Source organism: Oncorhynchus kisutch, linkage group LG6, assembly GCF_002021735.2.
Source record: "Oncorhynchus kisutch isolate 150728-3 linkage group LG6, Okis_V2, whole genome shotgun sequence".
In the NCBI taxonomy this organism is placed as follows: domain Eukaryota; kingdom Metazoa; phylum Chordata; class Actinopteri; order Salmoniformes; family Salmonidae; genus Oncorhynchus; species Oncorhynchus kisutch.
In genome coordinates this window covers 35,241,565-35,268,715 of record NC_034179.2, presented here as the reverse complement: position 1 = coordinate 35,268,715, position 27,151 = coordinate 35,241,565, and the positions used below count along the sequence as shown (strand labels likewise).

The window sequence follows — 27,151 nt, the reverse complement described above, 5'->3', positions numbered from 1 at the left end:
CTCTTACAGTACAGTTGGCCTTATCCCCACCTCTTTACCGATTCTCTGTGAGTAGATTCATCTGTACTGTAACTGGCCTTAAAATACTATCTGTCCCTATCATGAATGCATGTTAATATTACACACACACACAGAGCCTGGCTGCAGTAAGGCTTTAACAGTATTTCGTCATGGACTAGCTTGTTTCCTTATCTCTGTGTGAGCTGCCAGGATGCTGACGTCTGTGCCTGCTGTAGGTACTCTCCCGGATAACATTTAAATGTTTGATTTTGTAAAGTGCAGGGGCACTGAGGGCGGGCAGACTGTGGGGAGGAAGGGAGCGGGGGTTGTTTCCTCAAGGCAGGTCACTCCCGGTCACCGTGACTCACTAACAGGGTAGAACTCAGACGAGCCAGATCTCGCTCCCTGAGGCTGTTCCCACAGATGTACAGACAGACAGAAGGCAGGGAGGTTACATCAGGTTTAGGTCGGCTTCAGACTTTTAACTCTAGCTACCAGACTCACTGTACTGTGTTTACTTCACTGTTTACTTCAGTCTGGGGAATCTGCCTCAATGTTATCACCATGCACTCATAGATGGAAGATAGGCTGCTGGTGGAGCCTGTTAGTAAAAGTAGTGAATGATGCACTGGCTGAGAATGAGAAACAATTTAGCCTGAATTTAGTTGCAATAATGTACAGTGACTGATCTGTGGAAATGGTACAATCATTTTTCTATGAGAATATCCATAATTGGCATAAATATATTTTCTGGAGGGTTGCAAAAATGTTAAATGCTTTAACTTTTCAGTGCCTCTGGATTTTCTTTTCCTGACACACTTTTTGTGTGTTTTCTCTTCCTTTCTTCACCGTATCCTAGACAAGGTTCATGCTAAATAATCATATGATCGATGGTGTCACTCCCTAACTTCTATTGTTTTTCTCTCCTAGTGCTCCAGCCAGCTCCCAACCAGGTGGTCCAGAGTCTGCCTGATGGAGTCCGTGTGACTTTCTCCAGACACAGCCGACCCGCCAACATTCCATCTCCTCCTCCACTCATTCCAACCTCCAAACCCACAGACAAGCCTTCCTTTATCCAGGGCGGCTCCATCTCCCAGGTAAGACCCATATCCCTCAGGCGAGGGTTCAGATCCAGCCAGCCCCCTGGTTAGGCCCACACAGGTGGGCACCCAGAGCAGGTGTGGCTAAAGTGTTTTGTATGTTCTATTTGGTTAAATAATAAAACATTTTATTTTCTCTCTTTCTCATCAGTCATACTCTAACAGTATTTGTTGTGTGATAATTATTTAATAAGAAACCTATAAGGCTATTTGCCTTTGTAGCAGACAGTACTCTGTATTTAGGAACGTTTAATAGCCAATATGCCAAAGAGCAAACTTTAATACACATCTGTTGGCTCCACCCTTATTTGTGTACATTGCACTTTCCATGTATTTCTCTGCTGTATAATTCTGCGAAAGTTAAGTTTTTCAGAAATTCTGGTTGATGGACTCCAAGAATCAGGAGAGAACAAGCAGGGGGGGAATCTTCCAACTGGAATTTTGCAACCCTGACCTGATTCTGACCTGTCTGTTCCTGCCATTTCAGGGAACTCCTGGTACGTACCTGCCATCCCATGCTGTCTACGGTGGCCCAGAGGTTGCAAAGAGCTCAGTGGGCTCCATATCCCTGGGCTTGCCCAGGCAGCAGGACCCCACCAAACCTGGTAAGACAAGCCAGTCTGGATGACACGCGCACCCTCGATCTACATTCCATTGTCCAAACTAGCATACTACATTTATTCATACTAAGTGGTGTGCAAGTCTGGATACTGTCTGGATACTCTCTATCATCATCTAATGTCCTCTCTCTGCTATTAGATTGGCATGAGAGAGAGACGAGCCTATTGTCAACGTGTGAGCACATTCAGACCTGATGTCACAGTCCCAATGTCCCACTTCACTTGCCTTCCCTGTTCCCTCCCTCCCTCCCTCTCCCCAGTGTCCTACATTAAGCAGGAGGAGTGTTCTCCGCGTGGCCAGTCAGAGGGCCTCCTTTCCCAGATGCAGTATGAGGGGGTAGTCAGAGGTGTGTGTCTATTTGTCGATCTCACAAAAGTGTCTGCCTGTCATCCTGCCTGTCCTTGCCTCCCAAGTGTTTCTCCTTTCACACTCTCACCAAAACAGTGCTGTTACGCACAGTGAATACCCAGAAACCGCACCTGTGTTAAAATCATATTTTAAATCTTTCAAATACTCAATGTTTGCCTGCCTAGAGTGCTAGATGGGTGGGGGTTGCATTTCTGGGACTAAAGACTTGACATACTATTTGAACCCAGGTTTGCAAGATTGATAGAAAATAGCTTTATCGCAGGCGATCGAGAAGAGTGAAGTGGAGGAGTCTGGCCTCCACCCTCCTTCCCTCCCTCTGTTTGCACAGACTTGACAGAATGTGCCATGCTGGTGAGGGAGGGAGATGGAGAGAGACCTCACGAGCCCCAGTTCAAAAAGCACCTCCTTTCACTAGAAGTCCTCCTCACACCTTCTCCCACAACTGACCTCTGGGGTGACATTGGGGTGTGGAAACCTCTGTCTCCCTCTTTCAGGCTGCAGCCCATTGCTCTACTACTCTCCCCACCAATATTTAAAAGCAATGTATTAGTGCAGCCAGAGTGTACCATCTTACACCAATGACTTTAAATCCTTGAGATGAAGTCAACGAGTGCAAACTTCCGGGAGAATGAGGGAAAATCTGAGTTAGGCTTCAATGATTCTGACCAGGAATATAATGCCAACAACTGTACAACCCTCATCTATATCCACACATACCAACCTCTGTCTGTTGTCTTCCTTCTAGGAGGCCCAATGGATGGGGGTATCAGCAGAGGCAACCCAGCCAGAGGATCAATCACACAGGTATTACAGTTACAATAACATTGCTAAGCCATTATGTGTATCCAAGCACCACGCCGTCTATGGACATCTAATATCACAGGTTTTCTTATGATGTATGCTGTGAATTAGTCTAATATTTTTGGAGCCGATTTTATTTGAAATGAAAAGTTAAAATAAACATTATTATGAAAAAGTTGAGTTGTTCCTGGTTTCTGACCTTTAATTGGACCCATTTCTCTCTGTCCATCTTTACTTTTCTCTCTCTACCTCTCTTCTGTGTGACCAGGGCACGCCAGCCCTGTCTGGGTCCAGCATTGCGGCTGACCTGCTGAAGGGCACCAACACCAAGCTGGCCACGGAGGAACTGAGCAACCCAGAGAAGGCCCGGGAACATCTGGCCAAGGGACATGTCATCTACGAGGGCAAGAGTGGACACATCCTATCCTACGATGGTAATACGAAGCTGTGTTAGTGGTCACTCCACGACTTGATCTTCTTGTAAATCTGATATTTTTCGGTGTAGTGTGTTACTTATGGGACTTCAGATTTATACTACAGTATAGTAGTTTCTGGAAATGTGCTGCATTGCATTGTGTATGATCCTATTACTTATCCTGGGCATTAGTTTACCCACGGAGTTAGTCAATTGGGACAATGAAAATGGTACCCGTGTGCACCTGAAGTCAGGCATTTATTGGTAGCAAGAATTAGGTCTGTATATCTAAATCGGCCTAAATTAACATATATTGTCTCCCTGTCTCCGTAGCCATTAAGAACCCAAGAGAGGCCACGTGTAGCCCCAGGTCAGGCCATGAGCTCAAACGCTCCCACGATATGATGGAGGCCACCAGAGGCCACCCCGGGAGAGAAGGAGCCCCCTTCGAGGGTAAGGCATGTGTGTGTGCGCACGTCTGTAAGAGAGTGGGTTTTGTCTTCTACTCTAATCTCTGTGCATATATTCAGGCCACTAGGTGATAGTGACTGACTTTGTGTGTGTGTCAGGGTTGATAATCCGAGCCCTGCCCAGAGAAAGTCCCCATGGGGAGTCTAAGGAGAGGCCCATGATGACTGGATCCATCATGCAAGGTAATTAAGTTATCAGGTGACATCATCGCAGCTCCTATGTAAATAATTCAATTGAAAACCACAAATTAAACTCAGCAAATATGATTTTTACTTTTTAGGTAACTCAAGTTTTAAAATGTATTTGTATTTTTCTCTTCCCACTCCAGGTACACCCAGAACCTCTGCAGAGGCCTATGAGGAGAGCATGAAGTATGGCAAGCAGATAAAGCGGGAGAGCCCACCCATCCGCTCATTTGAGGGGGGGATAGGTAAGGGTAAGCCCTATGAGGGGGTGAACACCATTAAGGAGATGGGTCGCTCCATCCATGAGATCCCTCGCCAGGAGCAACCTGGACAGGACCCCCGCAAGACCCCTGACATGGCTGCCAACAGCCGAGCTGCCATGGAGGGCTCCATATCCCAGGTAAGTGTGTGTGTGTTTGTGTTCTGCAGCTGTGTGCTTGCGTGCGTGTGTGTGCCAGTGATTGAGTGAGTGCTGTCTGTTCGTTGTCACCAACAGACAATCCAATCCCTCCTCTCCCTCTACCAGGGCCATCCTCTGAGCCAGTCGGCCATCAAGCACAACGTCAAGTCCCTGATCACCAGTCCCAGTAGGCTGCCCCATGGCCCCACCATGCCCCAGCTGGAGGCCATGGAGCGGGCCAAGTACGAGGAGAGCAAGGCGACGGCGGAGCAGCAGCAGCGAGCGCGCCACACCTCTGTGGTCAACTCGGCCACCTCCGTGCTGCGCTCCACCCACCAGGAGCAAGGCAAGTCCCAGCTCAGCCCTGGCATGTACCAAGACGCAGATGCCCGCAGGACCCCGGTCAACTACAGCACCAGCTCCATGTCCAGAGGCTCGCCCATGCTGGGCCGAGGACAGGAGGGTATGTCTTGTCTGACCTTCCCTCTCAAAGTATTCACTTTCAATTCATAGATCTTCTGTCAGATGTATTTGCACGAGGCCATTTCATTGTACAGCAATCACTTCACAAGCAATGATGTGTGGCTTTATCAGTACAATTTGAAAACATTGCAAGTGTTGAACACATTTTTGTTAATCCTTATGTTTACTTTATTGATTTTTGTTTTGATGAAAGACATTTGTGTTATTGTCATTTCTCTCCCCTATCCAGGCACTGGGAAGCCTACGTCCCACGATAGGAAGAGTACCATGACCCCCAATCAGAGGGACAGTATTCCAGCCAAGTCCCCTGTGTCAGGGGGTGATCCCAACCACCCTATGGCCTCCCACAGCCCCTTTGACCCCCACCACCGCCCCATGGCCCCCGGAGAGCCTCGCTTCCACCTGCCTCCACACCTTGACCCTACCCTCTTCCACCGGGCCGTCCTGGACCCTGGTAGGACACACAACACACCCTGTTACCCTAACCCACCAAGCATGGGTTCAAATAGTATTTTTATTTATTTGTGAGCCTGGCACAGTGGAACCGATTGGAATAGTCCCAAAAGTGCAAACCCTGCCCATTTGGCACTCCATGCAGGCTCAGTCAAATGCTCAATGTATTCAGGGGAAGAAATGATATTATATGAACCTGAGCCAACCTCTATGAACAACACAATAATAGACCTAAATCGTGGAATGATAGACTGGGTGAACTGGGGTAGCTTTGTCATTTTTCATTCATAGGCACTGAGTGTCCTGTCCAGTCTCAGGTTGAGTCCATTGACGTCAGTAGAGTAATCACCATCTGTTCGCCTGCTGTTCATATTTTTGGTCTCTATCTGCACCTCTCCTTTCCCCTCCTCCCCATGCAGCTGCATACATGTTCCCGAGGCAGCCGTCCCCGACGGGCTACCACAACACCTACCAGCTGTACACCATGGAGAACACAAGGCAGACCATCCTCAACGATTATATCACCTCACAGCAGATGCAGGTTATACCACGGCCCGATGTTGCCAGGGGCCTGTCGCCACGGGAACAGCAACAGATTGCCATCTCTTATCCTCCCGGAGCGCGAGGTACTGGACTCTGACTGCTGTCTGTCTGTTTGTGTGTCCTTCTCTCACCTGAGGGAGGTAGGGAGAGGAGGGAGAGATGTGGGGTGATGGGTAGAACGCAGTCTGTGTTCTTGTGAATTAGTGGCTACCTTTTCCAGACGCCCAGAAGCAAATGACCCTGATAAATTGCCTCATATTGATTTAGAGTTTTCTTTTAGTTTATTATCGCTGATTTGTTGACGTATATTTTGGGCCTGCAGCTAATACTCCATTTTATAAATTGGGTATTGACAAACATTCAATTCAGACTTTCGTTAGCTCAGTGATTGCCTCTTACAAGGTGACCACTCCACGCACCTTTTTGAAAATTAAGCAGCCCTATTACAAAAACATATGTTTTTGAGCACTGTTCAGAGAAAGGTGACTGGTAAAACCAAGGCTACTGTACACAGTGTTCATTCATACCTCTTCAAATTGATCCTATGGATTTGGTTCGTGTTGCTCACCGTTGGCCCTTTGCTTCTGTCTGTAAAAGGGATTATTGATCTAGCCCAGATGCCTCCAACTATCCTGTTGCCTCACCCTGGGGGAACAGGTACTCCCACTATGGACCGCATCACCTACATCCCCGGAGCTCAACCCCCTTTCCCTCCTAGGCCTTTCAACCCAGCCTCCATATCTCCAGGTGAGGACCCCCCTGCCCCAACACCAACCTGACCCTCCTGTTCTCTTACCCCCCTCTTGTTCCTTTATTCCCCCCTCCTACCCTCAACCCCCTGAAGCACTCTGCCCTGCTGCACTCCCCTGAGCTCTGAGAATCTGTATTGACCTGAACACACCTATGGACCAGATCTAAATAAATACCTACTGCAGTAACCTCTCTACAGTAAACACCTACTGCAGTAACCTCTCTACAGTAAACACCTACTGCAGTAACCTCTCTACAGTAAACACCTACTGCAGTAACCTCTCTACAGTAAACACCTACTGCAGTAACCTCTCTACAGTAAACACCTACTGCAGTAATCTCTCTACAATAAACACCTACTGCAGTAACCTCTCTACAGTAAACGCCTACTGCAGTAACCTCTCTACAGTAAACGCCTACTGCAGTAACCTCTCTACAGTAAATACCTACTGCAGTAACCTCTACAATAAACACCTACTGCAGTAACCTCTCTACAATAAACACCTACTGCAGTAACCTCTCTACAGTAAAATACCTACTGCAGTAACCTCTCTACAATAAATACCTACTGCAGTAACCTCTACAGTAAACACCTACTGCAGTAACCTCTCTACAGTAAACACCTACTGCAGTAACCTCTCTACAGTAAACACCTACTGCAGTAACCTCTCTACCCAAAATCAGATTTTCAGTTTATCTCATTAATTGGGAAATGTAACAAAAAAGTAAATGCCAAAATTAGTAGAAAGCTCCATTTGAGATGGTACCCAGAACATCTCTGCTGGCTATCCTGATCCACATCCAGGCAGGACATTCCTCTCTGTGTCATCAGGCATTCACAACAGCACTGTGTGCTTAAGGCGGCCCAACCATCCTTCTACCCCTCAGCGACTGTACCCTAAGTAGAGACGGTGTGTAAACCTACTGTGTGTGTGTGTGTTGTCTGTTTCTTTGTGTCCACAGGCCACCAAGCCCACCTCGCAGCTACAGCAGCTGCCTGTCAGGAGCGAGAACGGGAGAGGGAGCGCGAAAGAGAAAGGGAGCATCGAGAGAAAGAGAGGGAAAAGGAGCGAGAAAGGGAGAACAGGGAGAGGGAAAGGGAGGAGTACAGACAACGAGAGCGTGAGCGAGTGGTGGCTGCAGCGGTTGCCAATGACTACATGCGTGGAGGTGAACCTCAATGCCATTTATATTGTACAGTGTCATCAACAATACAGTGCCAACTAGTTCATAGCAGTTTGTTTTGATTGAACCTGGCAGAACAAATTCTCTTACAGAGTTAAGGGATTTTTAATGTAGCCTGTTTTTTGGGACAGCGTTGAAAAAGCCATTATAAGCTTCCAACTTTGAATTGCTCTTTTCTGTTATGGAAGTCAGCTCTTGTTTTTCCCCCAGGTCCAGGGCAGCCAGATAGACCAGGAAGCCGTGGTTACCTGCGTAGCCCCTCCCCATCTATGAGGTCACAGGAAGCCCAGCAGCAGCGACCCAGCATCTTCCAAGGAACCAACAGCAAGGGCGTCATCACCCCTCTCATGTGAGTCTAAGCCTGCTCCGCTCTGGCCTTGTAAGCCCTCATCCCATGTACACTCAAGAGTGTGTGTGTGATGGAAAAGCGCCTTCAGTGTTAACCAGATGTAAAGTACTGTATGTAGAAAAAGTAATGAGCTCATATATATATTTTTTATAATATAATCTTTGAGAACTAACAATCACAAAATAACACAGCATTAGCCGTGGAAAGTATAGAATATCAAAAAATGTGCATTAAAACTGCAACATTTTCAATCGGCTCCATGGATAAATGTGTAGAATTGCAGGTAATTGATCGCGCGCCATGCCCACAACCTATGCCCATTTTCGTTCCATATATATACATATATTCAGTAAAAAAAGAAACATCCCTTTTTCAGGACCCTGTCTTTCAAAGATGATTAGTAAAAATCCAAATAACTTCACAGATCTTCATTGTAAAGGGTTTAAACACTGTTTCCCATGCTTGTTCAATGAACCATAAACAATTAATGAACATGCACCTGTGGCAAGGTCGTTAAGACACTAACAGCTTACAGATGGTAGGCAATTAAGGTCACAGTTTTGAAAACGTAGGACACTAAAGAGGCCTTTCTACTGACTCTGAAAAACACCAAAAGAAAGATGCCCAGGGTCCCTGCTCATCTGCGTGAAAGTGCTTTAGGCATGCTGCAAGGAGGCATGAGAACTGCAGATGTGGCCAGAGAAATAAATTGCAATATCCGTACTGTGGATATTGTGCTAAGACAGCACTACAGGGAGACCGGACGGACAGCTGATCAGCCTCGCAGTGGCAGACCACGTGTAACAACACCTGCACAGGATCGGTACATCTGAACATCACACCTGCGGGACAGGTACAGGATGGCAACAACAACTGCCCGAGTTACACCAGGAACATACAATCCCTCCATCAGTGCTCAGACTGTCCGCAATAGCCTGAGAGAGGCTGGACTGAGGGCTTGCAGGCTTGTTGTAAGGCAGGTTCTCACCAGATATCACCGGCAACAACGTCGCCTATGGGCACAAATCCACCGTTGCTGGACCAGACAGGACTGGCAAAAAGTGCTCTTCACTGACGAGTCGCGGTTTTGTCTCACCAGGGGTGATGGTCAGATTCGTGTTTATCGTCGAAGGAATGAGCGTTAACACTGAGGCCTGTATTCTGGAGATGGATCGATTTGGAGGCAGAGGGTCCGTCATGGTCTGGGGCAATGTGTCACAGCATCATCGGACTGAGCTTGTTGTCATTGCAGGCAGTCGCAACGCTGTGCGTTACATAGAAGACATCCTCCTGCCTCATGTGGTACCCTTCCTGCAGGCTCATCCTGACATGACCCTCCAGCATGACAATGCCACCAGCCATACTGCTTGTTCTGTGCGTGATTTCCTGCAAGACAGCAATGTCCGTGTTCTGCCATGGCCAGCGAAGAGCCCGGATCTCAATCCAAATTGAGTATGTCTGGGACCTGTTGAATCGGAGGGTGAGGGCTAGGGACATTCCCCCCCAGAAATGTCCGGGAACTTGCAGGTGCTTTGGTGGAAGAGTGGGGTAACATCTCACAGCAAGAACTGGCAAATCTAATGCAGTCCATGAGGAGGAGATGCACTGCAGTACCTAATGCAGCTGGTGGCCACACCAGATACTGACTGTTACTTTTGATACTGACTGTTACCCCCCCCCCCCTTTGTTCAGGGACACATTTATTCAATTTCTGTTAGTCACATGTCTGTGGAACTTGTTCAGTTTGTCTGTTGTTGAATCTTATGTTCATACAAATATTTACACATGTTAAGTTTGGTGAAAATAAACGCAGTTGACAGTGAGAGGACTTTTTTTTTTTTTTGCTGAGTTTATATATACATAATATTAACCTTCAACCTCTCTGTCACCTCCAGGCCATCAGCAGCAGCCCAGGCAGGAGCCCGTTACAGCACTGCAGCCGATGCCCTGGCTGCCCTGGTGGACGCTGCCGCATCTGCCCCTCAGATGGACGTCAACAAGGGCAAGGACTCCTCCAAGCACGATCGAGACGACGACATGTCTTCATCATCATCATCCTCTGCGGCCAGGCGGCAGCACGAGCAGCAGCAGCAGGAGGCAGACAGGCGCTCCATGCAGTCTCCCTACATGTCTCTGCCAGGGGGGAAACCCCACCCAGGATACGCCGAGGGGTCTGGTGGTCCCCAGGGGGGCAAGGACAAGGGTCCCCCCACCAAGTCACGCATCGAGGAGGAGTTGAGGACCAGAGGAAAGACCACCATCACGGCCGCCAACTTCATCGACGTCATCATCAAGCGTCAGATCGCCTCGGACAAGGACTCACGGGAGAGAGGCTCCCAGAGCTCCGATTCCTCCAGCAGCTGTGAGTCTTCCACATAGAATAAAATACAACAGGGAACAGTGTAGAACATGGACACTATATATAGAGACAAATAGGATTTGAGCCAGTCCTGTAATACTACTGGCTGGGTGGGTGGACACCTGGATATAGATTTGGTTTGCGTTTGAATTCCCAGCATTTCTAACATGTAAGACTTAATAACATAGCAAATAACAAAAAAAGAGAAAATGATCATATGTCAGTGAGAGGGTTGTTTTCAAGGTGTGTGTCCTTCCCCTGCAGTGTCATCCAGTCGGTATGAGGTCCCCAGTGGAGGAGCCATCGAGGTGATCAGCCCAGCCAACTCTCCAGCCCAGGCCCAGCAGGAGAAACAGCAGCAGGATGACAGGGAGAGGGCTGACAGGGACAGGGCTGCACAGGCAGCAACACAAGGTAAGAAGAAAGCGTTATACTGTGAGCCATTCAATAATAGGATGTTTTCTCAGTTCTGGTTTGCCTGACACAAATTACGCTTGCGGAGTTGAGCGCAGACTATTTATTTATTTTTTTAAATATATTTTTTAAATGAACCTCCAACTCCTTCGAGTCGCTATGCGTCGATACTTCAAAAATGTACATTCTTAAACCCTTTACCCTGTATACCTATGTTTGTCCCGTTGCCTGCCTTTCTTTGTTTGCTGAAATCCATACTTTTTAATAAAACGTTAATCAAATACAACCACTGACTGTTACCTTGTTGAGGTTCAATTGGCACATGCACATTCACGCTGAGTTGCCATCTTAGTGCAACAGCAACGAGGAAACAGTCAGTGGTATGTCTCCCGAGAACGACCCTGACGAGACCAGAGCCAGGAACAGATACAGCTCTTGACCAAGCCAGCCTGTTTAGTAGGGTAAACCGTAGCAAACGTAGAACAAAAACCTGTCTTATTATGAGGACAAACATGGGTATACAGTTAGGGTTTAAGAACGTACATTTTTGAAGTATCGACGCATAGCGAGTCGGAGATTAATTTAAAAAACTCTAGTCTGCACTCAACCTACCGCGGCATTGAGCTGCTTGGCAAATATTAAGCCTGCACCTGGACTATTCTTTTATTTAACCAGGTAGGCCAGTTGAGAACAAGTTCTCATTTACAACTGCGACCTGGCCAAGATAAAGCAAAGCAGTGCGACACAAACAACAGAGTTACACATGGAATAAACAAGCGTACAGTCAATAACACAATCGAAAAAGTCTATATACAGTGTGTGCAAATGGCGTGAAGAGGTAAGGCAATAAATAGGCCATAGTAGCGAAGTAATTACAATTTAGCGAATTAACACTGGAGTCATAGATGTGCAGATGATGATGTGCAAGTAGAAATACTGGTGTGCAAAAGAACAGAAAAGTAAATAAAACAATATGTGGGTGAGGTAGATAGATAGGATGGGCTATTTACAGATGGGCTGTGTACAGCTGCAGTGATCGGTATGCTGCTCAGATAGCTGATGCTTAAAGTTAGTGAGGGAGATATGTCTCCAACATCAGCGATTTTCTTTTTTTTGCAATTCGTTCCAGTCATTGGCAGCAGAGAACTGGAAGGAAAGGCGGCCAAATAGGTGTTGGCTTTGGGGATGACCAGTGAGATATACCTGCTGGAGCGCGTGCTACGGGTGGGTGTTATGGTGACCAGTGAGCTGAGATAAGGCAGAGCTTTACCCAGTAAAGACTTATAAGTGACCTGGAGCCAGTGGGTCTGGCGATGAATATGTAGTGAGGGCCAGCCGACGAGAGCATACAGGTCGTGGTGGTGGGTGGTATATGAGGCTTTGGTGACAAAACGGATGGCACTGTGATAGAGACTGCATCCAATTGCTGAGTAGAGTGTTGGAGGATATTTTGTAAATGACATCACCGAAGTTGATGATCGGTAGGATAGTCAGTTTTACGAGGGTATGTTTGGCAGCGTGAGTGAAGGTTGCTTGTTGCAAAATAGGAACCCGATTTTAGATTGAATTTTGGATTGGAGATGTTTCAAATGAGTCTGGAAGGAGAGTTTACAGTCTAGCCAGACACCTAGGTATTTGTAGTTGCCCACATAGTCTAAGTCAGAACCGTCCAAAGTAGTGATGCTAATCGAGTGGGCGGGTGCGGGCAGTGATCGGTTGAAAAGCATAGTTTTACTAGCGTTTAAGAGCAGTTGGAGGCCACGGAAGGAGTGTTGTATGGCATTGAAGCTCGTTTGGAGGCAGCATTTTCACTTTTGTATGAATAGCGTGCCCAGAGTAAACTGCTTCCTACTCAGCCCCAGATGCTAATATATGCATATTATTATTAGTATTAGAGGTCGACCGATTAATCGGATTGGCCGATTAATTAGGGCCGATTTCAAGTTTTCATAACAATAAGAAATCGGTATTTTTGGATGCCGATTAAATTTTTTTTTAAAGTTTTATACCTTTTATTTATTTATTATTATTTTTAGACCTTTATTTAACTAGGCAAGTCAGTTAAGAACACATTCTTATTTTCAATTGACGGCCTAGGAACGTTCTGCCCCTGAACTGCCTCGTTCAACGTCAGCTCAGGAATCCAATCTTGCAACCTTACAGTTAACTAGTCCAACGCAATAACGACCTGCCTCTCTCTCGTTGCACTCCACAAGGAGACTGCCTGTTACGCGATTGCAGTAAGCCAAGGTAAGTTGCTAGCTAGCATTAAACTTATAAAAAAACAATTAATCATAATCACTAGTTAACTACATATGGTTGATATTGGGGGCGGCAGGGTTAGAGCGTTGGACTAGTAACCGAAAGGTTGCAAGTTCGAATCCCCGAGCTGACAAGGTACAAATCTGTCGTTCTGCCCCTGAACAGGGCCGTCATTGAAAATAAGAATTTGACTTGCCTAGTAAAATAAAGGTAAAATAAACAAATAAAAATATTACTACGTGTCCTGCGTTGCATATAATCTGACTGAGCATACAGGTATCTGACTGAGCGGTGGTAGGCAGAAGCAGGCGCGTAATCATTCATTCAAACAGCACTTTTGTGCGTTTTGCCAGCAGCTATTCGTTGTGCGTCAAGCATTGCGCTGTTTATGACTTCAAGCCTATCAACTCCCGAGATGAGGCTGGTGTGACTGAAGTGAAATGGCCAGCTAGTTAGCCCACGCTAATAGCGTTTCAAACGTCACTCGCTCTGAGCCTTCTAGTAGTTGTTCCCCTTGCTCTGCATGGGTAACGCTGCTTCGATGGTGGCTGTTGTCGTTGTGTTGCTGGTTCGAGCCCAGGGAGGAGCAAGGAGAGGGACGGAAGCTATACAGTTACACTGGCAATACTAAAGTGTCTATAAGAACTTCCAATAGTCAAAGGAAATACAAATGGTATAGAGGGAAATAGTCCTATAATTCCTATAATAACTACAACCTAAAACTTCTTACCTGGGAATATTGAAGACTCATGTTAAAAGGAACCACCAGCTTTCATATGTTCTCATGTTCTGAGCAAGGAACTGAAACGTTAGCTTTCTTACATAGCACATATTGCACTTTTACTTTCTTCTCTAACACTTTGTTTTTGCATTATTTAAACCAAATTGAACATGTTTCATTATTGACTTGAGGCTAAATTGATTTTATTGATGTGTTAAAATAAGTGTTCATTCAGTATTGTTGTAATTGTCATTATTACAAATAAATGTAAAAACATCGGCCGATTTTTGGTCCTCCAGTAATTGGTATCGGAATTGGCATTGAAAAATCATAATCGGTCGACCTCTAATTAGTATTGGATAGAAAACACTCTGAAGTTTCTAAAACTGTTTGAATGATGTCTGTGAGTATAACATAACTCATATGGCAGGTAAAGAACAGAGAAAAAATCCAAACAGGAAGTGGGAAATCTGAAGTTTGTAGTTTCTGATCTCAGCCCCTATCGAATACACAGTGGGATATGGGTTATTTTGCTTCCTACGGCTTCCACTAGATGTCAACCGTCTTTAGAACGTTGTTTCAGGCTTCTACAGTGAAGGGGGGCCGGATGAGAGCTGTTTGACTAAGGGGTCTGGCAGCAGCCTCGTTCTCAGTCATGCGCATTTCACATGAGAGGTAGCTCTCGTTCCATTGCTTTTCTACAGAGAATGGAATTCTCCGGTTGGAACATTATTGAACATTTATGATGAAAACATCCTAAAGATTGATTCTATACTTAGTTTGACAAGTTTCTTCGACCTGTAGTATAACTTTTTGAACTTTTCGTCCGACTGGACCTGAACACGCATTTGGATTTGTTTACCAAACGCCCTAACAAAAGAAGCTATTTGGACATAAATGATAGACATTATCGAACAAAACAAACATTTATTGTGGAACTGGGATTCCTGGGAGTGAATTCTTATGAAGATCATCAAAGGTAAGTTAATATTTATAATGCTATTTTTTACTAATGTTGACTGCGCAACATGGTGGATATTTATTTTGGCTGGGTTGGGCTCTGAGCACCATACTCAGATTATGTTTTTTCCGTAAAGGTTTTTGGAAATCTGACACAGCGGTTGCATTAAGGAGAAGTGTATCTAAAGTTCCATGCATAACACTTGAATTTTCATCAACATTTATAATAAGTATTTCTGTGATTTCATGTGGCTCTCTGCACAATCACTGCATGTTTTAGAACTACTGAACGTAGCACGCCAATGTAAAATTAATTTTTTTAAATATAAATATGCACTTTATCAAACAAAGCATACATGTATTGTGTAACATGAATTCCTATGAGTGTCATCTGATGAAGATCATCAAAGGTTAGTGATTCATTTTATCTCTTTGTGCTTTTTGTGACTCCTCTTCGGCTGGAAAAATGGCTGGGTCATTCTGGGGCTTGGTGGTGACCTAACATAATCGTTTGTGGAGCTTTCGCTGTAAAGCATTTAGAAATCAGACACTGGCTGGATTAACAAGAATTGTATCTTTAAAATGGTGTAAAATACTTGTATGTTTGAGAAATTTGATTTGTGAGATTTCTGTTGATTTGTATTTGGTGCCCTGCAATTTCATTGGCTGTTGGCGAGGGGTTCCGCTAGCGGAACGGGGTTCCTAGTCCTAGACAGGGTAACACAGTGTCCAAAGAAGGGCCAGATGTATACAGAATGGTGTCGTCTGCGTAGAGGTGGATCAGGGAATCACCTGCAGCAAGAGCGACATCGTTGATATATACAGAGAAAATAGTCAGCCCGAGAATTGAACCCTGTGGTAACCCCATAGAGACTGCCAGAGGTCCGTACAACAGGCCCTCCGATTTGACACACTGAAACTGTATCTGAGAAGTAGTTGGTGAACCAGGCGAGCCAGTCATTTGAGAAACCAAGGCTATTGAGTCGGCCGATAAGAATACGGTTATTGACAGATTCGAAAGCCTTGGCCAGGTCGATGAAGACTGCTGCACAGTACTGTTTTTTATCGATGGCAGTTATGATATTGTTTGGTACCTTGAGCGTGGCTGAGGTGCACCCATGACCAGCTTGGAAACCGGATTGCACAGCGGAGAAGGTACGGTGGGATTCGAAATGGTCATTGATCCTTTGTTAACTTGGCTTTCGAAGAATTTAGAAAGGCAGGGCAGGATGGCTATAGGTCTGTAACAGTTTTGGTATAGAGTGTCACCCCCTTTGAAGAGGGGGATGACCGCGGCAGCTTTCCAATCTTTAGGGATCTCGGATGATGCGAAAGAGAGGTTGAACAGATTGGTAATAGGGGTTGCAACAATGGCAGCGGATAATTTTAGAAAGAGAGGGTCCAGATTGTCTAGCCCAGCTGATTTGTACGGGTCCAGGTTTTGCAGCTCTTTCAGAACATCTGCTATCTGGATTTGGGTGGAGGAGGAGCTGGGGAGGTTTGGGCAAGTAGCTGTGGGGGGGCGGAGCTGTTTGCCAGGGTTGGGGTAGCCAGGAGGACAGCATGGCCAGCTGTAGAGAAATGCTTATTGAAATTCTCGATTATCGTGGATTTATCGGTGGTGACCGTGTTTCCTAGCCTCAGTGCAGTGGGCAGCTGGGAGGAGGTGCTCTTATTCTCCATGGAGTTTACAGTGTCACAAAACGTTTTGGAGTTAGAGCTACAGGATGCACATTTCTGTTTGAAAAAGCTAGCCTTTGCTTTCCTAACTGACTACGTGTATTGGTTCCTGACTTCCCTGAAAAGTTTCATATCGCCTGGGCTATTCGATGCTAGTGCAGTCCGTCACAGGATGTTTTTGTGCTGGTCGAGGGCAGTCAGGTCTGGAGTGAACCAAGGGCTATATCTGTTCTTAGTTCTACATTTTTTGAAAGTGGCATGCTTATTTAAGATGATGAGGAAATTACTAAAAGACTTACTCAATGGCTCATCTCCATGGAAAGTGCATTTTAGTCAGACTTAATGTATCTGGGAAACTGGCCCTTACTGACTGGTAAAGCTCTAGATTTGAGGTTGACCGATTAATCTGAATGGCCGATTTAATTAGGGCTGATGTTCAAGTTTTCATAACAATCGGTAATCAACATTTTTGGACACTGATTATGGACGATTACATTGCACTCCACGAGGAGACTGCGTGGCAGGCTGACTACCTGTTATGCGAGTACAGCAAGGAGCCAAAGTAAGGTGCTAGTTAGCATTAAACTTATAAAAAACAATCAATCTTAACATAATCACTAGTTAACTACACATGGTTGATGATATTACTAGTTTTTCTAGCTTGTCCTGCTTATAATCGATGCGGTGCCTGTTAATTTGGCATTGAATCTCAGCCTACTTCGTCGAACGGGTGATTTAACAAGCGCATTTGTGAAAAAAGCACTGTCGTGGCACCAATGTGTACCTAACCATAAACATCAATGCTTTTCTTAAAATTAATACACAAGTATATATTTTTAAACCTTCATATTTAGTTAATATTGCCCGCTAACATGAATTTCTTTTAACTAGGGAAATTGTGTCACTTTTCTTGCGTTCTATGCAAGCAGAGTCAGGCTATATGCAGCAGTTTGGGCCGCCTGGCTCGTTGCGAACTGTGTGAAGACCATTTCTTCCTAACAAAGACCGTAATTAATTTGCCAGAATTTTACATAATTATGACATACCATTGAAGGTTGTGCAATGTAACAGCAATATTTAGACTTCTGGATGCCACCCGTTAGATAAAATACGGAGCGGTTCTGTATTTCACTGAAATAATAAATGTTTTGTTTTCTAAATGATAGTTTCTGGATTTGACCTTATTAATGACCTAAGGCTCGTATTTCTGTGTTTTATTATAATTAAGTCTATGATTTGATAGAGCAGTCTGACTGAGCGGTGGTAGGCAGCAGCAGGCTCATAAGCATTCATTCAAACAGCACTTTCATGCATTTGCCAGCAGCTTCGCTGTGCTTCAAGCATTGCGCTGTTTATGACAAGCCTATCAACTCCCGAGATCAGGCAGTCAATACTCAAGTACCTATTAGAACATCCAATAGTCAAAGGTATATGAAATACAAATGGTATAGAGAGAAAGAGTCCTAATAATAACTACCACCTTAAACTTCTTACCTGGGAACTTTGAAGACTCATGCTAAAAGGAACCACCAGCTTTCATATGTTCTCATGTTCTGAGCAAGGAACTGAAACGTTAGCTTTTTTACATGGCACATATTGTACTTTTACTTTCTTCTCCAACACTTTGTTTTTGCATTATTTAAACCAAATTGAACATGTTTGATTATTTATTTGAGACTAAATTGATTTTATTGATGTATTAAGTTAAAATAAGTGTTAATTCAGTATTGTTGTAATTGTCATTATTACAAATATATATATATACAATATATATATATACGGTATCGGCTTTTTTTGGTACTCCAATAATTGATATCGGTGTTGAATCATAATCGGTCGACCTCTACTATAGATGTCATGTGGGGACTTAAGAAGTATTATCTTGAAGGTCTCAAGCTCTCTTTCTCATTGGTATTGGTTTCCTTATGGAATGTTTAAGTTACCCAACATGTCCCGAATGACTCCTCAGCCCAGTAACCTTGTAAGCTAAGTACGACAGAGCAGGCGACACCATTCCATTCCCCACAAGCTCCCATCTGGTCACCAGACCACTCCACAAGCTATTTCTGTCAGCTGGAGGCAAATGTATATCAGCTGCCTGTTGACATATGGGGAGGGTGGAAGGAGGGGTAGTTCTACCCCCTCCTTCCACCCTCCCCGATATATCACCCTCCTCCATTCCCATATATCACTTCTCTCTGCCATTTCTCTACCCTCCCCAACTCAGTCTGGTAACTGTGTGTTATCCTCACTCAGCAGCTGGCATGCGTTCCTTTGACATGATCCGCTACCGCCAGTCAGCGGAGTCCCAGCAGCCCCCCTCCTCCCAGGCTGACGGAGGGTACTCCCAGTCCCAGCAGGTCCCCAAGACCCATCGGGTCATGACCCTGGCTGACCACATCTCGGTAAGACACACTGGTAGCGTTCCACGGTTGCATGCCATGTCATTGCCTGCACAGTCGGGCATCATTGCTATATCATATTTTGTGGTTAGCTGATATTAAACACCTATCCAGGCATGAGTTCTGTCAGGCAACTGCTATGTAGTCAGCCTGAAGAAGACCCCAATGACTTGTTCCTTCATTAGCCCTTTTTAACTGGGTTCCTAAGGCAAACAATCCATATACTGTGTAACCAATACAAATGACTTTACCAACAATTAATGTACAGTATGCCTCCTATACCACTTTTTGTTGAATGATGATATCTTGAGTGATCCATCGACTGAACTGCAAATGATGATCTCAACAACTCTGACAACAGCCTCTACTAGAAAACTTTGGATACAAATGTTTAAGAGTAGAGACTGAAAATGGAGGTGTCCCTCCAAATAATAACATCTTCCTGTTCTGTGTGTCGTCCTCTTTCTTTCTCCTTTTATAGCATATTATCACCCAGGACTTTGCCAGGAACCAGGATCCTCCTCAGTCCTCCACCACCATCTCCTCCTCTGCCACCACCACATTCCAGAGCGCCCAGCTGCCAGTATCTAGCTCGGGCCCCGGGGGTCGTGCCAAGGGCCACAGCCGCTACAGCCCAGAGAACCAGACCCAGGCCCCATCACACCATCAGAGACCCACGCCCAGCAGAGTGTCTCCTGAGAACGCCCCTGACAAGCCCAGAGCCAGGTACAGTAGCAACACCCACCAGTAGCCCAACACAACCTCTTGACCAAGCTAGCCTGTTTAGTAGGGTAAACCGTAGCTAAACGGTTTGCAATAAGATCAGGTTGTACCTCCCATGCAAAACATTTTCTCCCTAATCAACATAACCCTGGTGGTGCACCCCTGTCCATTCCATCAAATTCTCACTTTTCCCTCTCTTCCTCTGTCCCTTCCCCAGACCTGGTAAATCCCCTGATCGGGGTGGCAGGGGGGCGGTGGAGAGTTATGAGCCCATCTCCCCTCCCCAGAGCTACCAGGATAAACAACAGGAGGCCAGAGAGCAGCAGCAACAACCCCAGAGACGAGAGGCTGACCAGCCTGAGATGAGGTGTGTAGGACTGGCATATCTCCTTAAGTAGTGGGCGCTCTCGCATTTCTTTATGTTCACCTAACGCACACTTGTCAAACTCATTCTACAGAGGGCCGAGTGTCTGTGGGTTTTCGCTCCTCTCTTGTACTTGATTGATGAATTAAGGTCACTAATTAGTAAGTAACCTCTCACCAGGTTGTCTGGGGCTTAATTGAAAAGAACAAAGAAAACCGACAGACACTAGGCCCTCCATGGAATGACACCCCTGACCTAATGGAACGTTCAATGATATCACTAGACATATATGTATGTTTCGGCCATTAAGTTGACAAACCAAAAAGCATGACAGCGATTTATTTTGTATGTCTACGTGCAATTGTGCGTGTGGATACTGGATACCTTCAGTGCCCATGGACAGAATGTGCCTTGAGGGCAGCTGTGACCTGTTTGTCATGCTAACAGAGTGGAAACTGGGGGGAGGTGCCAGTGGCACGCTAGCCTAATCAGCCCTCTGCTGCCTGACTCTTAACCCCGTGGTGGCCTTTCTCTGGTTACAGGGGCGACTCTCGATCCCCTGGCAGTGTCAGCTACCTGCCCTCCTTCTTCACCAAGCTGGAGAACACCTCCCCTATGGTGAAATCCAAGAAGCAGGAGATATTTCGTAAGTTAAACTCCTCTGGTGTCGGGGATTCTGATGTAGGTAAGTCGCCTCTCTTCTTATCTTATCTTGTACGAACGTCATTTAAGAAAGCATTCCAAGATAGAAAAAATATAGCATTTGATAGAACTCAATTCGCACGGTATTCTATTAATTTAAAGGATATTTTCTATGCATTGTACTCATTTCTCATTTAACAACGGATAACATTGTAATAGGAAGACATACTGTAAAACGATTAACTCTGTCTTTTAGCGTCATTTTAGTTTGCAGTCAGACATTTCGTTTGCTAACTGAACTATGCTATTGTTTCTCCTTTCAGGAAATGCACAACCAGGCACAGAGATCTTCAACTTGCCCGCTGTGACCAGCTCAAGTGAGTATAAACATTTCTAACACCATAGGATCCTATTCTATCACCATATACTCATATTCAAACATACTAAAATCATTTAAACCCAAAAGTTTATGAAATAAATTGAAATAAACATTTTAAAAAATGTTTCTGTTTGAATACCCTAATGAACATGATCGTGGTGGCTGTGCCATGTCTTCCCCCTCGTCCTGTGTGCGTGTTTGGCCCGCCAGGCAGCGTGAACCCTAGGAACCACTCCTTCAGCGACCCGGCCAGTAACCTGGGCCTGGAGGACATCATCCGGAAGGCCCTGATGGGCAACCTGGAAGAAAGGCCAGAGGAGCACCAGGGAGGGTCTCAGCCCAGCTGTAACACCCCCAGCAACGAGGCCCGCCAGGAGGCCAACCCCTCACCTAGCATGGGTCAGTGGCAAACAACCACACGCAGCAGACTGAAACCACTAAACAGGAGTAAACATTTATGTATTGACATACTCACACACCCTCCTTTTTAACCCTGTCTGTCTCTAAAGATCCATTGGAATAGAGTACTTTGTAGGGTGTCCAATCAAAAAATATTTTGACCAATGGGTAAAATGATAATTGTGTAGATACTCAGAAAACCAATGGTCTCTATCATAATCCGTTCAAAGGTTGAGTTTTTCTTACCCTTTGTAGGATGGCCAATATTAGGGTGACTAAAGACCTATTCGCACGTGACTAGTATTACTATAGAACGCCGGTAATTATTACCCCAACATGTCCGTTTTAACAGTGGACGATTCAGACGGGATTCGTTTTACCGAACTGCCCCTGTAATTTTTTTTTTTTTCCTTCATTCACAATTGACCATTATGACGGATGCCTGGAGGCTCTCCTAGGTGTGAAGATATTTCAAATGTCTTGGAATAGCCTAATATTAGCCTAATGGCCTTCAGTTCAGAGAAAGTCTCAATAAGAACCATGAACTGTAACCTACGCAGATATTTAATTACCTGACGTATTTGGCAATTTATTAATTCATTAGTACAATTGTGTCCACCTCATCTTTTAAAAGAGAAGTAAGACACTAGAAAAGTTGATATAGGACAAAACAGATCATTCATTTGTATGCTACGTGCATAGCACTTTGTTTTAAGCATCAATTTGTTCCCATGTTCTAACCCAAACTGGGTGCAGCACCTGTTAAACTCAGTAATATCCCTCAAAACACAGGGATGACGATTAGCACGGGATATGCATTATCAGAGGACCTTTGGAGTTTGCCGAAAAACAGTAGGTTTTTAGGGCTGGGATAATAACCTTCCTGCCAAGTGAAAATTACTGACATGGCAGATTTGGACGGGACTAAAATTACAGATGTGGTGATTTGTGCTCGTGCACAAAATACCATTACCTTGGGGATGTATCCTGTCCGAATAGGGCTTAAATCAATGGAGGCCAGAGGAAAAAAGTTGTAAAAAATCTGGAAAATAGTATTTGCGTCAGCTAGCCTGGATGCTGTGCGAGAATTAAGGCAAACTGACAGGCTCAACGTCTTCTCAAATCCAGAGGGCATAAAACAAGAGGTAAGATCGATTGAGACATGACATATATATACAATTTAAAATATTTAGTATACGCTTTTCATTAATATGAAAATCGTATTTTTTAAAGATCTCTCAGAAAAACAAGTGTATCTCTGAATTGTCAACGGAGCACAGAGCGTACCGTAAGCTTTTTATTTTCAAATAATTGTACATTTAATTCAGCTCGTTATGTTAATTGAGCTTTTTGCGACCTGGGGAAACAACTTTTGCAGAAGACCATCGCAACATAAAATCCTCAAAAGTCGCTGCAAGAAGCAGCAACGCTTTATCAACAGAGCTCGGTGGCTATTGTCGGATGTGTTAGGTTACTGTTCATAATATGTTCGAGAAAGACGCCACTTAACAATTCAGAACATGAATAATCGGGCGGCAGGGTAGCCTAGTGGTTAGAGCATTGGGCTAGTAACCAAAAAGTTGCAAGTTCGAATCCCCCAGCTGACAAGGTACAAATCTGTTGTTCTGCCCCTGAACAAGGCAGTTAACCCACTGCCTCACTAGGCTGTCATTGAAAATAAGAATTTGTTCTTAACTGACTTGCCTAGTTAAATAAAGGTTTTAAAAAATCATATCTGTCTTGGTAAAAATGTATTTTATAACAGAAGGAAGTGAATTTATCGCGAAGGCAGGTTTTCACCCACTCCGGGCAGAAAAAACCCTATACTTTGACATTTTGAGATTTGGAACAAGCTCTCCAGAATAGTCCCAACTCACACTAACACCCACAAACTTACACACACCCTCCACCTATGCTGCTGCCATACTGTTATTGTACTATTATTATTATGCATCCTGCTACCAGTCACTTTCTTCTAATCCCTGCCTACATGTACATATCTAGCTCAAATACACCAGTATCCCTGCACATTGTAAATGCGGTACTGGCACTGACCCTGTAAATAGCTTCCTCTTTTAGTTATACTATTTTGATGTTGAATACTGCACTGTTGAGTAGGGCTTGCAAGTTAAGCATTTCACTGTATTTGTGCAAATAAAACTTATTGCTAACACAACAGGCAAGCAGAAACTGCAGAGCAAAGCCAACAGCCGGAAGTCCAAGTCGCCCAACCCAGGCCAGGCATACGCAGCAGCAGCCCAGGCAGCAGGAGGGGAGCGGCCCTCGTCAGTCTCCTCCGTCCACTCAGAGGGAGACTACCACCAGCAGGCCACGGGCTGGGCCTGGGAGGACCGGCCCTCGTCCACAGGTAAGACACAAGACACATTTAAACTCTGGGTCTCTGTCTATTTGTCTGTGAACACAATACCACATTATTAACAGCCACACGGGAATTCAGAAATCAGGATTTTCTAAATAAGAAAAATCCCTCTAAAGACTATCCTGTCTCGCATCTCTCTCCAGGCTCTATGCAGTTCCCCTATAACCCCCTGACCATGCGCATGATGAGCAGCACGCCCCCCACCTCCATGGCCTCCCCCTCCATGCAGGCCCAGCAGCCCCCACCAGGAGGCCCTCTGGGTTCCCAGCAGCAGCGTGTGTGGGAGCGGGAGCCCCTACTGTCGGAGCAGTATGAGACCTTGTCAGACAGCGATGACTGAGCCCTGCCACTAGAGCCCTACCTGCCCCTCATCCCACCCCAGAGGAAGGGCAGGCCTCTCAGTACAGGCCTGCCTGCCTGCCCACCCCCTCCCCCCAACACTCACTGGTGCTGAATGAGTGTGGGGAGAACAGAGGGTGTGGGGGTGTCCTTTTTGGTGCAACAGCGCCCTCTGACTGCCAGCAGTAAGAAAGGCAGCGAGTGACTTCTGACAGGCTTTAATCTTCAGGATAGACTGACTCCCTTTATGTTCAGAAGCTTTGGCAGACAGCCTGTCAGGACAGAGGAAGCCTGGGTGGAGGATATGATGAAAGATAAAGAACTTGTAATGTATAAATATGAAAAAACAACACAAAATACACATTTCTTTGGGGGGAAATTGTTTGATTTTTGGAAAGATGCTTTTGTCTATAAGAAAAATCATTGTATGTAAATAGAGTAACTTTCTGCCGTTTTTTTTCTTCACTTGATTATTCTTATTTTAATGTTGATTTTTAAATGGATCCACTTTGTTTTTGAATGAATCGGGGAGGAGCAGGGTTTAATCTTGAATATCCGTCTGTCCCTCCCTGTCCATCTCTTACCCCCCAACACAGTGAAGCTGAGAGACAGAGGCCCCCTATCCACCTGCCCACCAAGCACCACCAAAGCCTGAACATTGTTGACATATGTGAATGAAACAAACACACACGTTAACATTTTAATTGTGCGTTTGTAATTTGATGCCTGTCTTTGCAACACTGTGGAGAAAGATGATGCATGGATGTAACAATATTTCTGCTGATCTAGAACTTAAAGAAAGCTTTTGTCAGTCACCGCACCATTGAGAAAAACAAAACCAATATCTTTGGAACAAGTTGAGAACACTGGTGTAGGAGCAAGCAGAAAGGTGAAAGAAGACTAATAAGCTTGATGTTGTTCCTTCTCCGCGTGACTACTTTACTTCTGGGCCCCCATGTTGATCTGAACTCTGTCAATGAGCCAATTGTGTTTGGATTAAGCTGACCACAAACAAGGTGGGTGTACTGTATGGCACACAGTCTGACCTGTAGCTGTCTCTCTAGGGTTTCCAACCAGTGCAGAATGTTCTACTTACAGTACTCTGCAACCCACGTTGTCATGGTAACTAAGTACGTCAGGAACCTTCGCCCAAGATTCGCTCATGCCTTGTGGCTGGAGAAAAAGAAGGCAGCTTTAAAATCATTTTCTCAGAGAAATATTCTGGTGTTTTTTGTTTATTTGTTTTGATTCCGTAGTCCCTCTTTTTTTTTTATACTGTCCTGACAGTAAACTGATCTGTGTGATTTGTCTTTTAAGTTTTTAGACAAAAAAAAAATACAAAACTAACCAAACATAAAGAATGGTCTGCACCATTGTTGCACTTTTTGCTTTGTAACCTTTGACAACAAAAGCATACTACCTGTTGTATAACTTATTCAAGCTCCTGCAGAGGATTGTACTGAGATGTGCTTTGACTTTGCCCATAATTAATGGAAACCTGGATGTTTATGACCGAGTTCCTGTCTTTTGTAGCTGGTACATGGTTTTGTAGTGTGACACATGCAATTGTTTTACTTTTGTGTATGGTACAGTCAAGTTGTTAAGGAAGAGTTGCTTTTTTGCAGTCATGGTGACTATTCAAGTCCATTGCCTCTTAATCTATTCTCTATGAATATCCAAGATAAATCAACCGTTTTGTCAAAAGACTAGGTCAACATTAATAATGACAGTAATGTTCCATTGCAAGACCCTTTTTCGGATATGTGAAAGCATACCATGTTTTTTGGTTCTCTCAGCTTCTGCTTCGCTTAAATAATCCCAATCTGCTCGAAACCTGATATTTCCTTGTTTTTTTCCGTTTCATTTTGCTTTTGAATTGTTTAAAGTCCTAAAGCTGATGTTCAGATTTTTATTTTCAACATCAATTTTATTCATCCTATTTTTGATGGGATGTCAAGTGTTTACAACGGCAATGAGAAAAAGGTTACGAAACTTGAATCTTAAAAGATACATCGAAATGAAGCCGGAAAAGACTAAGTGCAACTTTTCAGCTGTGTCTTTGTCCAAAATTGCACCTTATTCCCTATATAGTGCACTTCTTTTGACCAGAGCCGGTGCACTATATATGGAATAGGTTGCCATTTCGGAGGCACCAAATCTGTCAAACATCGTGGTAACTTTTTTTTATCTGTTTAAAAATTTGAGACTTGAAAACCCATCCCATGATGTTGAAATGCAATGTTTGTATCGCACAATGTCTCTTAGTAGTCTATTACAAGAGTTCAGACCAATCAATAAAGTGGATCATTCTCCACCTCTGAAATGGGGATCTTTTGTTTCTTTCTCGAATTGGTCATTGGCTTACAGGTTCTGAGACCTCTATCATGAAGTCTAGGTCAAGAGGCTAATAGCTTCATCAATACAATGCAATGCTCATCTATAATGACTCACAGTATAGTGAAATGACCACAACCAAAAACAATCAACTTTGTTTTATTTGGCATGCCGAAAGAACGCTCAACGGAACAGCCTTTCCACAATCCGGCTGAAGACCAACAGACTGTAAATCAGGCCAAATGTGTAGCATTCTTTTGGCTGGAACGTGGGATCTCTGGAATGCGGTACACCTGAAAGACAAGACAACCTTTTTTTTTTTTGAGGGTCTGACACACGGGTGTGTCTTGGTGGTGGAAAGGACACACCCAAGAAACACCCATATCAAACCACACCTCCAAGACAACTTGTTTGTTTCAATCATGGCTTCTAGCATATCTTTTAAGGAGCCGGACAAACAAGGCTAAATCAGTAAGTTAAACCCTACTTTCAACCAGATGTCTGGCCCCTCCGTTGTCCTCAACATTCTGCATCAGCCAAAAGATGAAGCGAGTTTCTTTTGGGTCAGGTAGGACTTCAGTACTGAATTGGTGAGAAGTAAGGTATTCTTCTGTTGTCATGACTTCAAGGCTAACAGTTAAAGATGACAAGTAGCAAGCCCTTTCATA

The 27,151-nt window shown here is 44.7% G+C and overlaps 1 protein-coding gene across 10 annotated transcripts in view; it reads left to right on the top strand.

Moving 5' to 3' along the window:
- ncor1 (nuclear receptor corepressor 1) overlaps positions 1–26,476 on the top strand; it is a 111,180-nt gene extending 84,704 nt beyond the window's left edge. For 4 of the 10 annotated variants that reach the window (XM_031826656.1, XM_031826651.1, XM_031826659.1 and 1 more), the window contains 24 exons: positions 931–1,097; positions 1,588–1,705; positions 1,981–2,067; positions 2,836–2,894; positions 3,160–3,325; positions 3,640–3,759; positions 3,876–3,959; positions 4,106–4,362; positions 4,489–4,825; positions 5,075–5,299; positions 5,718–5,924; positions 6,439–6,588; positions 7,534–7,761; positions 7,987–8,125; positions 10,021–10,487; positions 10,749–10,898; positions 18,778–18,926; positions 19,405–19,649; positions 19,864–20,013; positions 20,553–20,695; positions 20,976–21,029; positions 21,242–21,430; positions 23,610–23,798; positions 23,954–26,476. In XM_031826656.1, the coding sequence (XP_031682516.1) occupies positions 931–1,097; positions 1,588–1,705; positions 1,981–2,067; positions 2,836–2,894; positions 3,160–3,325; positions 3,640–3,759; positions 3,876–3,959; positions 4,106–4,362; positions 4,489–4,825; positions 5,075–5,299; positions 5,718–5,924; positions 6,439–6,588; positions 7,534–7,761; positions 7,987–8,125; positions 10,021–10,487; positions 10,749–10,898; positions 18,778–18,926; positions 19,405–19,649; positions 19,864–20,013; positions 20,553–20,695; positions 20,976–21,029; positions 21,242–21,430; positions 23,610–23,798; positions 23,954–24,150 (4,277 nt within the window). In that variant the 3' untranslated portion in view covers positions 24,151–26,476. The remainder of the gene's footprint in view (positions 1–930; positions 1,098–1,587; positions 1,706–1,980; positions 2,068–2,835; positions 2,895–3,159; positions 3,326–3,639; positions 3,760–3,875; positions 3,960–4,105; positions 4,363–4,488; positions 4,826–5,074; positions 5,300–5,717; positions 5,925–6,438; positions 6,589–7,533; positions 7,762–7,986; positions 8,126–10,020; positions 10,488–10,748; positions 10,899–18,777; positions 18,927–19,404; positions 19,650–19,863; positions 20,014–20,552; positions 20,696–20,975; positions 21,030–21,241; positions 21,431–23,609; positions 23,799–23,953) is intronic. The other 6 variants (XM_020485501.2, XM_031826653.1, XM_031826652.1 and 3 more) reach the window with 5 other exon arrangements.
- Positions 26,477–27,151: the final 675 nt, after the last annotated feature.